At 36.0% G+C, this 13,805-nt stretch overlaps 1 protein-coding gene across 1 annotated transcript in view; it reads right to left on the bottom strand.

Annotated features, from left to right (window-relative positions):
- Positions 1-1,132: 1,132 nt before the first annotated feature.
- The window catches only part of CPZ (carboxypeptidase Z), a 61,008-nt gene continuing 48,335 nt past the window's right edge, over positions 1,133-13,805 (bottom strand). Inside the window, exons 8-11 of the mRNA XM_074272779.1 lie at positions 9,837-9,972; positions 8,070-8,209; positions 4,455-4,554; positions 1,133-1,712 (exon numbers count right to left, since the gene is read on the bottom strand). Of these exons, the coding sequence (XP_074128880.1) occupies positions 1,351-1,712; positions 4,455-4,554; positions 8,070-8,209; positions 9,837-9,972 (738 nt within the window). The 3' untranslated portion in view covers positions 1,133-1,350. The remainder of the gene's footprint in view (positions 1,713-4,454; positions 4,555-8,069; positions 8,210-9,836; positions 9,973-13,805) is intronic.

Raw genomic sequence — 13,805 nt, 5'->3', positions numbered from 1 at the left:
GTCATGGAAGAAAAAAAAACTGAATAATATTGAAAGTAAAGAAGATTAGACTTTTCTTCTTAATCCAATGGGTGGAACAAAAAGTAACTGAAGTTACAGGGAGACAAATCATTAGAATAGCACAGTAACGGAATGGTTAACTCCTTTAATAATGACCTCCCTTTTATTGATGATATTTGATCAGAAGCTGAATGATCATTTGTCAGGGATACAATGAAAGGGATTCTTGTTTCAGATGGAGGGTCGAACTAAAATGTCAATGACCTCAATATTCTTCCCACTCTGATATTCTGCCTTTTTTTTTATTCAAGTCTCTCTGTGTAAAACTTTCTAAAACTCTAAGTCAGTGTATAAATTCTTTTCCATCAATGACATTTTATAGTTTAGGGTACTTACCTCACAAAGTTTTTTTGATTCTCAAGGAATTTGAATCCTACTAGCTATGTTATCATGGACAAGTCACTTACTGTTTTAACCTCTGAGACAGCTAAAACTAAAGTCATGAAAGAGTTTATTTTCATGGTGGTGGGAGCTCCTACACTGACAATACTTATTCAATACATTCAATAATGATGATACTTAAATTCTTCAAAATATCTATGATTTTTCAGGCTCACATATTCCCTTAATTCACGTAGATTATGATGTTTCCATAATTTTGAAGATAGTCTTTATGTAAGTACTTGTGATTGATGAAAAATTAAGACTCTCAACTTAGGCTGCTTGTTGAAGGATAAACACATAGGTCATCTCTGGGCCTAAGCTAGAAGTCTATGGAAGTCCAAAGATCTGGCAGAGCTGGTACATTCACTGAAATCCAAAGTTGCCTCCACAATGACACATAAAAGAAGAACCTTAGTCGAACTCAAATGACAATAAATATTGTGGTAACTGATTTTTGTATAGTACTTTCCATTTATAAAATGTTTGATTTCACTAATGCCAGTGTCCTCAGGGGTCCCATCCAACTCTGGAATTCTATACTTCTTATTTGATGAAAACCTTAGATTAACCCTAAGAGGTTGGGTTGGCGACTAACCCCAAAGACTCACCTGTAAAATCACAGATACTTTGAAGTATCATCATCATTAAATGTACCACAGTAGAGTCAAGGAGAATTTTTATCATATTTGGTGGCAGATACAACCATTTTTAATGAAAGTCAATCCAATGAGGACCAGAAAATGACAAAAAATATAATACAGAAAAAAATGGAGAAATTAGCATTTGGGTTTTCCTATTTGCAATTATTTAATTCTTGAGATGATCGCTGCGATGATACCCCACCATGCAGGCTGGTTAAAGGATCATTTTGGAGACGAGCATAACAAGACATGGGAATAGATGAGTCTAATGATATTTGAGGAGCCAGGTGGGCTTGTGATGATTTAGAGAGGTGAAATAGGACCACCACCATGGCTTGCCTCCATCATGTACAGGTTTCCTTCTTTCACCTACAAAGTCTCCATTGCTTTCTGCATGGGGATCGAAATCCTCTAGAGGGTCATGGCGCTTGTAGCCATTTCTCCGTGGCCCTCTCATGAACTTCTTGGGATGTAGATCTAAAGGATGAAGGATGAAATCTACCCTGCCAGCCCTCTTCATCCTAAGGGGGATGGTAACTTTCTTGATCATCTTGGTGTAACCTGGGGCTTGGGCGATGACAATATGAGTACCTGGGGGCAGTAGCCTCCAATAGTCACCATCAGCAGCTGAGGAAACAAAAAATGGGAGCCATTGTGAGGTCATAGGCCAAATGACACACCCTTGGCAATAGGGGAAAAGGGAGAATTTAGGAGGAAGTAACAGCAACAACAACAAACTTTCACAGGTATCATGGCATATTAGAAAAGGTACTGATGAGGACTGGAAGAACTGAGTTCGAATCTTTATTACAACACTAAGTTCCTATATGATCACAGGCAAATAAATCATTCTATCATTTTGAATATATTTTTCGGTTTGTTAAATGGAGATAATCAATATTTATGAGAACCTCCTCACAGGTTTCTATAAAGAAATTCTTTGGAAGAACTGGAGATCATCATTGATCACAAAATAGAAAATGTTGATTATATCAAGTTAAAAAGCTTTTGTACAAACAAAACTAATGCAGACAAGATTAGAAGGGAAGCAATAAATTGGGAAAACATTTTTATAGTTAAAGGTTCTGATAAAGGTCTCATCTCCAAAATATACAGAAAATTGACTCTAATTAATAAGAAATTAAGCCATTCTCCAATTGATAAATGGTCAAAGGATATGAACAGACAATTTTCAGATGATGAAATTGAAACTATTTCTACTCATATGAAAGGGTGTTCCAAATCATTACTGATCAGAGAAACGCAAATTAAGACAACTCTGAGATATCACTACACACCTGTCAGATTGGCTAAGATGACAGGAAAAGATAATGATGAATGTTATAGGGGATGTGGGAAAACTGGGACACTGATGCATTTTTGGTGGAGTTGTGAATGGATCCAACCATTCTGGAGAGTAATTTGGAATTATATTCAAAAAGTTATCAAACTGTGCATACCATTTGATTCAGCAGTGTAGCTATCCCAAAGAGATATTAAAGAAGGGAAAGGAACCTGTATATGCAAAAATGTTTGTGACAGTCCTTTTCATAGTGGCTAGAAACTGGAAATTAAATAGATATCCATCAATTGCAGAATGGCTGAGTAAATTGTGGTATATGAATGTTATGGAATATTATTTTTCTATAAGAAATGACCAACAGGATGAATACAGAGAGGCCTGGAGAGACTTACATGAACTGATGCTGAGTAAAATGAGAAGAACCAGGAGATTATTATACACTTCAACAACAATATCATATGAGGATCAATTCTGATGCAAGTGGCTATCTTTAACAATGAGAGGATCCAAATCAGTTCCAATTGATCAGTAATGAACAGAACCAGCTATACCCAGTGAAAAACACTGGGAAATGAGTTTGGACCACAACATAGCATTTACACTCTTTCTCTGTTATTTGCTTGCTTTTTGCTTTTCTTCCCAGGTTATTTTTACCTTCTTTCTAAATCCATTTTTTCTTGTGCAACGAGATAACTATATAAATATGTATACATATATTGTATTTAACATATACTTTAATATATTTTACATGTATGGGACTACCTTCATCTAGAGGAGGGGAGGGAAGAAAGGGAATGGAAGTTTTTGCAAGGGTCAATGTTGAAAAATTACCCATGCATATGTTTTGTCAATAAAAAGCTATAATAAAAAAAGAAAGTGCTTTGGAATCTACTAAGGACAATAGAAATAGAATCTATTATTAATATTATTATTTTATGAACTTCAGAATTTTCATGGTATCCCAGATGATGATGAAGAAACACAGCAATAAAATGAAGCAATTAAGTGGCTCAGTGGATAAGCAGTGGGCCTGCAGTCAAGAAGATCTGACTTTATATATAGGCTCAGACATTTTCTAGTTGTATTTCCCTGAGCAAGTCACTTAACTTCTGCCTCAGTTTCCCCAACTATAAAATGGGAATTATAATAGAACTTACTATACAAAGTTATGAGAATCAAATGAGATAACATTTGTAAAGTGCTTAGCACAGAGCCTGGAAAATAATAGGTCCTATACAAATGCTGGTTTTTTGCCTTTAGTAATGGGGAGACAGGGGGAGGTAGGTGCACACAGTGGATAGAACACCAGCCCTGAAGCCAGGAGGACCTGACTTCAAATCTGGCCTCAGACACTTAACACTTCCTAGCTGTGTGACCCTGGGCAAGTCACTTTACCCCAATTGCCTCAGCAAAAATATTAATACTAATAATAAGGGAGAGAGCATGATATAGTAAAAAGGTATAGAAACCTGGGAATGAGAAAATTCCAATCTTATCACTAATCGATATTACCCATGTGATTTTGAACAAATCATCTAATAACTTGAAGTTGAAAAAAAAACTGAGTACATAAAATGGGAATAACAATGTGTTTTCTCATTCCCAAAACTCTTTTGATCATAAATTTGAGACCATGAAAGAAGCTTAGCAGTTTTCTTGTACAGTGTTCTCATTTTACCAAAGAGGAAATTGAAGAGACTCAGATGAATTGGGGTGGGATAAGGGACCACTCAAGATTACATAGCTAGTAATTCACAGAAGTAAGTCTTCTGAATTCAAACTAAGGATTCTCCATGGCACCTCATGGCAAACCTTGGAAGACACCACTGAAGTGATTTATACCTTTAAAATGCCCTTAGAAGCTCAGCTCAAATGCCTATTCATGTCATCCACCATCAAATGTAGGGCTACAACTACCTGGAGAAGTGTTATAGGGTTGTGATGTGACCATTGAAGGACAAATAAATTCTGATTATATTAAAAATCCAATATTGTTATTGTGGCTAATATAACCACTAAATTGAAACACACAAATTTGGTTTAGGATGTACAATAAAGAAACATACCCGTAGTAATATCATGGCGGATTCCTCTGACCAGGATGCGTGCATTTTTGATGGGTTTTCCAAATTTATCTGTTACTGTACCTTTAATTCCTCGGTGTACCTGAAAAGATACAAAGTAGAGGAATGATTTTCAGATGGCATTATGGCCAACCTCTATGAAATCTTCCTTCCACCTATGTATCTACCCCCTTCCCACACATGGGAAGAGCAGAGAATCATCGAGCTAGATAGGACTTCAGAGCTCATCTCAAATTCATCATTTTATAGATGAGGAAACTAAGGCCCAGAAAAACTAAAATGGTTTGTCCAGGGTCACACAATCACTAAATGTTTGAGGCAAGATTTGAACTCAGCTCTTCCTGATTCTCAGTCGAATGCCCTAATCACTATTCCATGTTGCTTTGTATGCATGCATCGACATGGATGCATAGAAAAATATATGCTATAAAAAATCTAATTCTAACTAATATTCCCTCAGAATTAAAAGTAGTTAAAGTGATTGTATTTAGAGTTGGCAGAGCTACAGAGATACTAGTCCAATCAGTTAATTTTGCAAAGAGGGAAAGTGAGATGTAGAGAGGTTGAATGATTTGCCCATGCTCTCTCAGACTACTAATTTCCTTAGTAAGGAAAAGATAAAAAATGCTAAAACCTAGACATTTGGAGTGAAGACATGGCCTTCCTTTATTCAGATACAGGGTAAATGCCCAAATCTGCATTTCTGAAAATTTAACTCATTTCTCTCTGTCCTAATGGACCAAAGTGAATAGATTCATACATCCTGATGGCAGCATTTCAGGTATTTTTCTGAATCGTAAGCCACAAAGACTAGTATCCAAATTCTATCTACCTCATTGGAGGGAGTCCCCTTAGTAGTGAGGTATGTGCCTCTAGTGCTAGATGAAAGGTGGAAAATGCTAATATTCCTGCCCTCCAGAAGTTTACAATCTAATGAGAGAGGAGAAGAATGACACATTGTACACATAAACAAATAATACTGTACAGGTAGTTTGGGATAAGGACAGTGAAGAGATCCAAACAAAGTGCTATTAGAAATTTCAAGGAAAAAAAATATTGTGCGTCCAGTCAACAAAATACAAAAATCTTTTTTTTCATATGCATGTCTTCATAGCCTCATTTCCCTTAACTGGCACTAAAATAGTTTTTTTTTTTCCCCAGTCCAAGCATAGAAATTTATACTTTTTAGTTTTGGCCCTTTAGTCTAGTCTTCTGAACTATTTTTACATCCTTCCAACATAATCTGATTTGTTACACAGGTTACCAAGCCTCATATTATCCAAAAGTTTGAAATTTAATTTAATGTTCAATTCAATAAGTATTTTATTAATCATCCATCATGTGTCAGGCACTGTGCTAAGTGCTAAAAGCCTGAAAGCTTTCATCCAATAGCGTGATAAAACTACTGAAATTCTAAAGATCTTCAATTCCCAAATCAATTCATTTGTGAAAGCAAACGAGGCCATCTTTTGCCTCAATTCTTACCTATTCTTTAATCACTGAATGGGTGTTGCTTCAGACAAACTGAGACAAACTTTGAAAAGACTTAGTTTAAAAAGGCCAAAACTATTGCTAGTCATCCTGACCCATGCATTCTGATGACCCTGGAGGAGAGAATAAGATGAATGGCTTTGCACAGCTCTGCCTCCCTCAGGTCTAATTAATTCACGTTCAAGTCAAGATATCACCCTTTTAATGTCATTGGTTCTCTTCAAGAATGAACGACAACAACAAAACTATTGAGCAAACAGGATGGAGGATAGAATCCCAAAGCCTGACTAGAGACTTCTTAATGTTATTTCAATCTCCATTACATTCAATCTATTGACTATTTACTGAGTGAATACTATGTATAAGAATGCAATCTACTCTTGATAGGTCTATTTGGGCAGCTAGATGATGCAGTGGATGAAGTGTCAGGCCTAGAGTCAGCAAGACTCACCTTCAAGAGTTCAAATGTGGCCCCAGACATATACTAGTTGAGTGACCTTGGGCATAATTACAGGGTTATTTAACCCTGATTGCCTCAGTTTTTTTATCTGTAAAATGAGATGGAGAAAGAAATGGCAAACCATTATCTGCTGAGAAAACTCTAAATGAAGTCATGGAGAGCTGGACATGACTAAAAATAACTGAATATTATATATATATATATATATATATATATATATATATTATATATATATATATATATATGGGACACAAAAATATATATGTATATTTTTGCTAATGGTCAAATTTTATAAATAAATAACTCATTTGCAGTACTTTTAAAAGACTTTATACTATAACTTTGAATTAATGGACAAGCCTTTCTTATTAAAAATATTTCACTCATTGGACAGATGTCAATTACTAATAATTACAACTTAATATATTTCCATATCATTTTAAGGTTCATAGTGGTTTTCCCCATCACATTCCAAGGAGTGAAATATTGAAAATTTTAGCATCGCTCTTTAAAGATGAAGAGATTGAAGTTCAGTTACTTGTTCAAGAACATACAACACCAGAACTGGAGCTTGAATCTAGGAGTGCAGAACTTCTACCCTTTGCATTGCACTATCCTGTCTTCTATGAGAACTGTGTTCTTGAGCTTGGGTTTTTTTCCTCATCAACTGTGGATAAAATGAAATCTTCAAAGAGAACAGACAATTAGAGCCTTTCAGCATGGACCTGAAGATGTGTTTCCATGGGGTAGCCAGGGGATATTTATGAGCTCAATATGAAAATCTGGCCAACGTCAACAGGGAAAGGGCTTCAATTGGCTATGGCATACTTATTCTTTATCAGAAATAATTTACTCAGTCTTATCTGGAGGAGGATGGGGTGCTTTCGGGCCTGGGTCTGTGTTTCTTCTAAAGATGCTATAACATAGACTTTTACAGTATCTGCCCATTAGTATCTTTTTATCCCTAACCTTCAGGCACAATAGGAACGGAGCAAGTCCAGTCCCATTTGGGTTCTGCAAAACTCATTTTCACTAGACAGCCATAAAATGAAATGAGTTTGGCAGTCTGGATGGCCTATCATTATTTTATGACACTATTTTTTCTGAGAGATGCAGGAGGTCACTGGCAAAACCCATAAACAAGGAAAGTAAAACAATGCTAATAACTATATATTATGCTCCAGGCTTTTTGCTACTGTAGTCAGTGAGGTCTGTATTGAGGTGGGACCAAGAAAAACATTTTTTCATTCATCAAAGGGGATGATTTGGGTGCTCTTATTTATTTTTACCTGTCTTTAAGACTACAAGAAGCCTGGTCTATAAAATCTTATATAAAACATGGAGAGAAAAATATGACAAAAGCTTTTGCACAAAGGCCAAGAGAAGCATTATACTGGAAATTAAGACACCCAGATCCTTGTCTTTTAGCTCCATCATTGTGTTCTAAAGTCCCTTTGAACTCTGACATATTCTAAATACTAAAGGGTCCTCTCAGTTCATATATTCCTTGTTCTGAAGTCCTCATCTCTGATAATCTAGGATTCTAAGACCACACAAATAGCACGAGTCTGAAAATTCAATATTTGGGACAGAATTTCAATGAAGAAAATCAGGAAACAAATCCAGCAGGGCAAATAATACAATACCATTTCCATAAAATTCAGGAGTGATTCTTTGTTGTGTTGCCAGAGTGTGTAGAGAGCTTCCTCTGGGGGAAACTTCACACATCCCAACTCCACAGTGATTTCAAAGCAGTTGGTGTGAAGATAATTGAAATCTGACATACCTACATGCAGCAAGAGGGGAAAAAGAGAAATTAGACATGATCTAGGCCTAGTTAACAAGCAAGAGGTACAAAGATTATCAGATTTGGCACCAAGATCCAAGAGAATGACCAGCATTCTTATTTTATTTTTTGCCTTTCTTTGTATCCTTAGCATTTAACACAGTACCTGGAACAAAGCAGGTACTTAATAAATAAATGTTGATTGACTAACTAGTTGCCCCTGCTGTTACAATTCAATAGCTTCTCTAAAGCTCAAAAAGTAGATGGGTTATTTTTAAATGCCTATTTTTAAAATGTAAAAATCATTCTGATTTTGGGAGGGAAAAACACAGAAATTTTAGCAAGACAAAGTTATTTGTGGGACTCAAACTCCCAAAATTCCTGGGTGAACATTTCATGGTATGGCTCTTAAGAACGAAGTAATGAGGAATAATAGCAACAACCATTGATTGACTATCTTCCTACGTGCAAAGTCATAGGATCCTGTATATAAAGTCATCCAGCCTCTCCAAGCCTCAGTTTCATTATCTATAAAATGGAGATGATGGCAACCTCAACATGTGATCACTGGGGATATAGATAAAAATGGTTTTTAAAAGTCTCTGCTCCTAAGGGGTTTGGTGTTCTGTAGGAAGCTGCAAAATCGATAGTTAGCAAAGAATAATTTAAGGAGGGATGTAGCACCAACAACTAAAAGAACCAGGGATGGTTTCCCATGGTTAGGAGCATCTAAGTTGAGCCTTGAAGGATGCTCAGGGGTATAAAGTGGAGCACAAGATGGAATGCATTCTAGGCAAGGAAAATAGAAACAGAGCGAGGTACTTCAAGGTGAGAGCATAGCAAATCTAGGTCAGATAGGTTGGAACATGGAGAACATGTAGGGGAGTAACATGATAATAGTCTGGAAAGGCTTTAAATGTCAAATTGAGCAAGGTCTTAATGATAGATGCCATAGGGAGCTATTGAAGATTCTTAAGTGGGAGAGTAACATGATTGGAACTTTTCTTTAGAAAACTAAATTCAACAGTTTTGTGAAGAATGGATTGGAAAGGGAGGGATAAGATAAAAAGTAATCAATTAAGATGTTATTGCAATAGTCAGGATGACAGGTAATTGTGATCTGAAGTAGGATGGAAAGATGCTAATAATTGTCTGAAAAATTTTTTTAGATGTAGAATGCTAAAACTTAGTAACTGACTAGAATATGAAAGTAGAGTGTGAGAAAGCATGAGGAATCAAAACCAATTCTGTTGCAAACTTTGCTAGAATAATGTGACAGATAATAAAGTTTAGGATGTATAACATTTGGGGGGAAAGAGAGTTGTTTAATGGGAAAAAAAGTCTCTACACTGTCATTTACTACAAGGCAATTGGGGTTAGGTGACTTGCACAGGATCACACAGCTAGTAAGGGTTAAGTGTCTGAGGCTGGATGTGAATTCAGATCCTTCTGACTCCAGGGCTGGTGCTCTAGTCACTGCACCATCTGTGAATGCTGCCCCAGGAGACATTTCTGAAAGGTAGAATGGTATGACTTTTCCATCTTGCAATCTTTTTTTAAAACACCCTCCAGAAATCCCTCTAATAAACCTTTTCCTCTCCACTAAACCTACCATAGGGAGACTTACCTCCTGTAAAACTATACCAGTCAGCACCGTTGATAATACTGCCCCTTTTCAGAAAGTTGCCGCCACATCTATTCTCTGATTTGTCCATCATCATGGGATGAACATTGGCATAGGCCCTGGACAGTAACCTGAACATCTGAAAAGAAGAGGTAAAATGTATATATTTCTCCAGCAAAGACCAGAATTCTCAGGAAATAGAGAAGTCAAACAATGGCAGAAATTGTCTACACTGTCTACATTGACAATGTAGAATGTCAGAGCTAGGATTGGACTCCCCATTCATTCAGGATTAAACAGAAATCAAAGAGCATTAGACTTGGAATTAAAACAAAACAAACAAACAAACAAAAAACAACCAAATTGAGTTCAAATTCCAACCAACTTCTCTGGGATAGAGTTTCCCTATTTTCAAAATGAAAGTGATTAGACTTGATATTCCTTGATGTCTCTTCCAATGTTAATATTTTATGACTATTAATAACAAAAATCATATCTTAGATACTAACTCTTCATTTTATAAATAAAGAAATTAAGGCTCAGAAAAGTCAAGGAATTTGCTCATCCCAGAATGTTTTTCCTCTTAGGTGATAAAGACTTCCTTAAAGACCCAGTTCAAATCCCCCATTCTTTTTTTTTTTTTTAATAGTTTTTATTTACCAGATATGTGCATGGGTAATTTGACAACATTGACAATTGCCAAACCTTTTGTTCTAATTTTTCCCCTCCTTCCCCCCTGCCCCAGATGGCAGGTTCACCAATACATTTTCAATATGTTAAAGTGTAAATTAAATACAATATATGTATACATGTCCAAACAGTTATTTTGCTGTACAAAAAGAATCAGACTTTGAAATAGTGTACAATTTGCCTGTGAAGGAAATCCAAAATGCAGGCGGACAAAATTAGAGGGATTGGGAATTCTATGTAGTGGTCCATAGTCATCTCCTAGAGTTCTTTTTCTGCAAATCCCCCATTCTTTAAGAGACTTTTCTTAGTCTGTTCAGACCCTAATGCCTTCCCTCTCAGGATCTCTCCCATCTGCTCTGCATCTACCCATTAATTAATGCATTGAATCCATCTATCCATTCCATGTTGTCTTCCATATTAAAATACAAGCACCTTGAGTTCGAGGGTTAGCTTTGACAAAGCACTTAGAAGAATATAGAAAGAATTTAATACATTTTAAACTTGTCCAAGGACACAGATTGGGCATGGTCTCTCTTACTGAGGTCTAATGATCTTTCTGCCATATTATGCTAACTCATTTAGAAGTCTCTTTTTTACAGATGGAAAAATCAATGTATTTGTCACAGGTTGCAAGGCAGTAAGTTGCTCAAATTTAATCCATGTCTCTTAAAAAACAAATCCAACTCTACTATGCCATGATGCATTCCAACTCTGTCTATAACATATGACCTAGGCATGATACATTCCCTTTTTGAACTTCAGTTAGCTCATCCATCAAATGAGAATAATAATACTCACCATCCCTATTTCATAGTGGTCATTTCACAAATTATAAAGTATGACTTAAATTCAAGTTATTATTACTAGAAATTTAATACCAGACTTTAAGTTCTATCACACTAAGGACCCGTCTTACATAAATATCATTCCCAAGATCTAGCACAATGCCTTTTATTATTAATATTATATTGAAAAATATCTAATAACATCTTTATATGATATTTTAAGTTTTATTAAAAAAATGACAACTCTTTTGACAACCCTCTGAAGTGGGTAATTTAAGCATAGCTGGTTGGCAAAGTGGATAAAGTGCCAGACCTGGAGTCAGGAAGACTCATCTTCCTGAATTCAAAACCACACTCAGAAACTTTTGAGCTGTGTCATCCGGGCAATTGAATCTTATTTGCTTCAGTTCTTCATGTATAAAATGAACTGGAGAAGGAAATGACAAACCCACTCTAGTATTTTTACAAAGAAAATCCCAAATGGGATCACCAAGAGTTGGACACAACTGGAAATTCCTGAACAACAATTTCAACAACAAAACCTGTACTTCGCAGGAGTAGAAAAAAACCTATGGTGACTAAATAAATGACTGCCTGAGATGGTAAGATTATTGGGTGCTGGAGGTGAGAATGGAGCCCAGGTCTCCTGGCTCCAATGCTATTGCTTTTTCATGACAGTGCTTCTCCATAATAGCAGCACCTTTCCCTAAATTAGCACCATAAGCTCACCCACAGTATTTATCTCCCCAAAGACTCCTCTGTTGAGGGGCCAGTATGGATAGTTGATTTATTACAGAGGTGAGATGGTATTTTGTTTGTTTGTTTGTTTGTTTTTTCCTTTCCAACTTGTCTTCTGGGACTCACTTAAGAAAACCGCCTGCCCACGGAGACTCTTTTATTCATCCTTGTTTATGCTTGGTAAGAGATGGTACCCAAAAGAGTCAGACCTATTACTTATTAGTGCATTGAATAAATAGCCCTGCTCATTAATGTACTTCCTCTGGCAGCTCCCTGGTGTTTAAGACTGTGTCCAGCCAACTCCCTTCCAAGAAGAGGGAAATGGACTCAGGACACTGAAGAGAATTCATATAATAATGGAGTCCTGGCCAGGCCCTGCCCTAAGCCCAAGTCGCCTCTTTTATTCCTGGATCACTTAACTCCTCCAGAACTGAAATCCTTGCTCAGTAAAAAGGAGATAGATTAGAAGTTCTCCAATTCCCTCATCCTAAGAACTCATTAACTTCTCAGTAGCAAATGCTTGAGACTGGAGGTTGAGATAATATAATGCAATGGGAGAAATGTCGAAGTTGAAGCTTGTGGTAAGCTCATTTTGTTTCTTCAGTTGTAAAATTAAATCACTGATATCTGTACTGATGAAATAATGTCCCAAATATGAAGAAACTTTTTTCATTGGCTTTATACTTCTCCCAAAGTCTCATGATGGCAAGATTTCACTTCATGGAAAGGGAGCTGATCAGATGCTAAATCACAAACACATATATGTCCATACAAACACACACACATTTATTTGCTTCTGTGGCTACAAAGACAACACAAAAGCAATGACTAATCTCAAAGAGCCTCTTAGGCTAGCCAAGAAAGATCATGAGTGTCTATGATATGTTTTTAAGAATAGAATAGATACAATAATTAGGGGAGAACTTAGGGGGCATTAGGGAAATCTAAAGCTATGGATCCCCCATAACCAATTAATTACCAAGTCCTATCAATTCTTCTTTTGCAACATTTCTCTACTCCACAAATTATTCCCATCACCCTAGAGATGATCATTGCCAAGTCATCCAAGTTATTGCAAAAGAATTCCTGCTTCCACTGTATTCAAAATACTAACAGACTTTTTTTTTCTTATGCATATGTTAACAGGGTGATAAAACTGAACATGGTCTGGTCTCCTCCAGTCACAATAGGCACATCCCAGTTACACAAAGATATATCACTTTTCAGTTTAAAACACTTCAGTAATGTCATATTGTTTATTTAACAGTTAAAATTGTTCTTCCTGGCATACAAGATCCTCCACAATCAATTGATGCACTTCAAATACTTTTCTACATGGTCTATTTTCCAGTTGGTTTCTAGTTAAACTGAACAAACTTTTATTTCCTTTATTTGCTCAGTCATTTTTCTTTTTGTCTTCTTGTCTTTTTAATATTTTTATTTTCCCCAATTAAATATGTACATTTTTTACATTTGTTTTTAAAATTTTGAATTCCAGATTCTCCCCACAGCCAGAATTTGAATCTGATTTCTAATAATTCCTATTCAATTATAAGGAAGAAAATTTTAAATGGAATATCGAATACTAAGATGGGAGATATTTTAGACATTATAAACAGACTATAGTAAGTTAAAGTTTCAGAGTTTTTTTTTATTTAGTTCTCAGCATTGTTAAGTCACACATGAAGAGGGCAGATAAAATAAAAAAAGGAATGAATCCTATAAATTCCTCCAAGTGAGTAGACAAAGGGAGGAATCT

The sequence above is a fragment of the Sminthopsis crassicaudata genome, chromosome 6 (genome assembly GCF_048593235.1).
Source record: "Sminthopsis crassicaudata isolate SCR6 chromosome 6, ASM4859323v1, whole genome shotgun sequence".
Lineage (NCBI taxonomy): Eukaryota > Metazoa > Chordata > Mammalia > Dasyuromorphia > Dasyuridae > Sminthopsis > Sminthopsis crassicaudata.
This window is presented reverse-complemented; position numbering and strand designations above follow the sequence as displayed.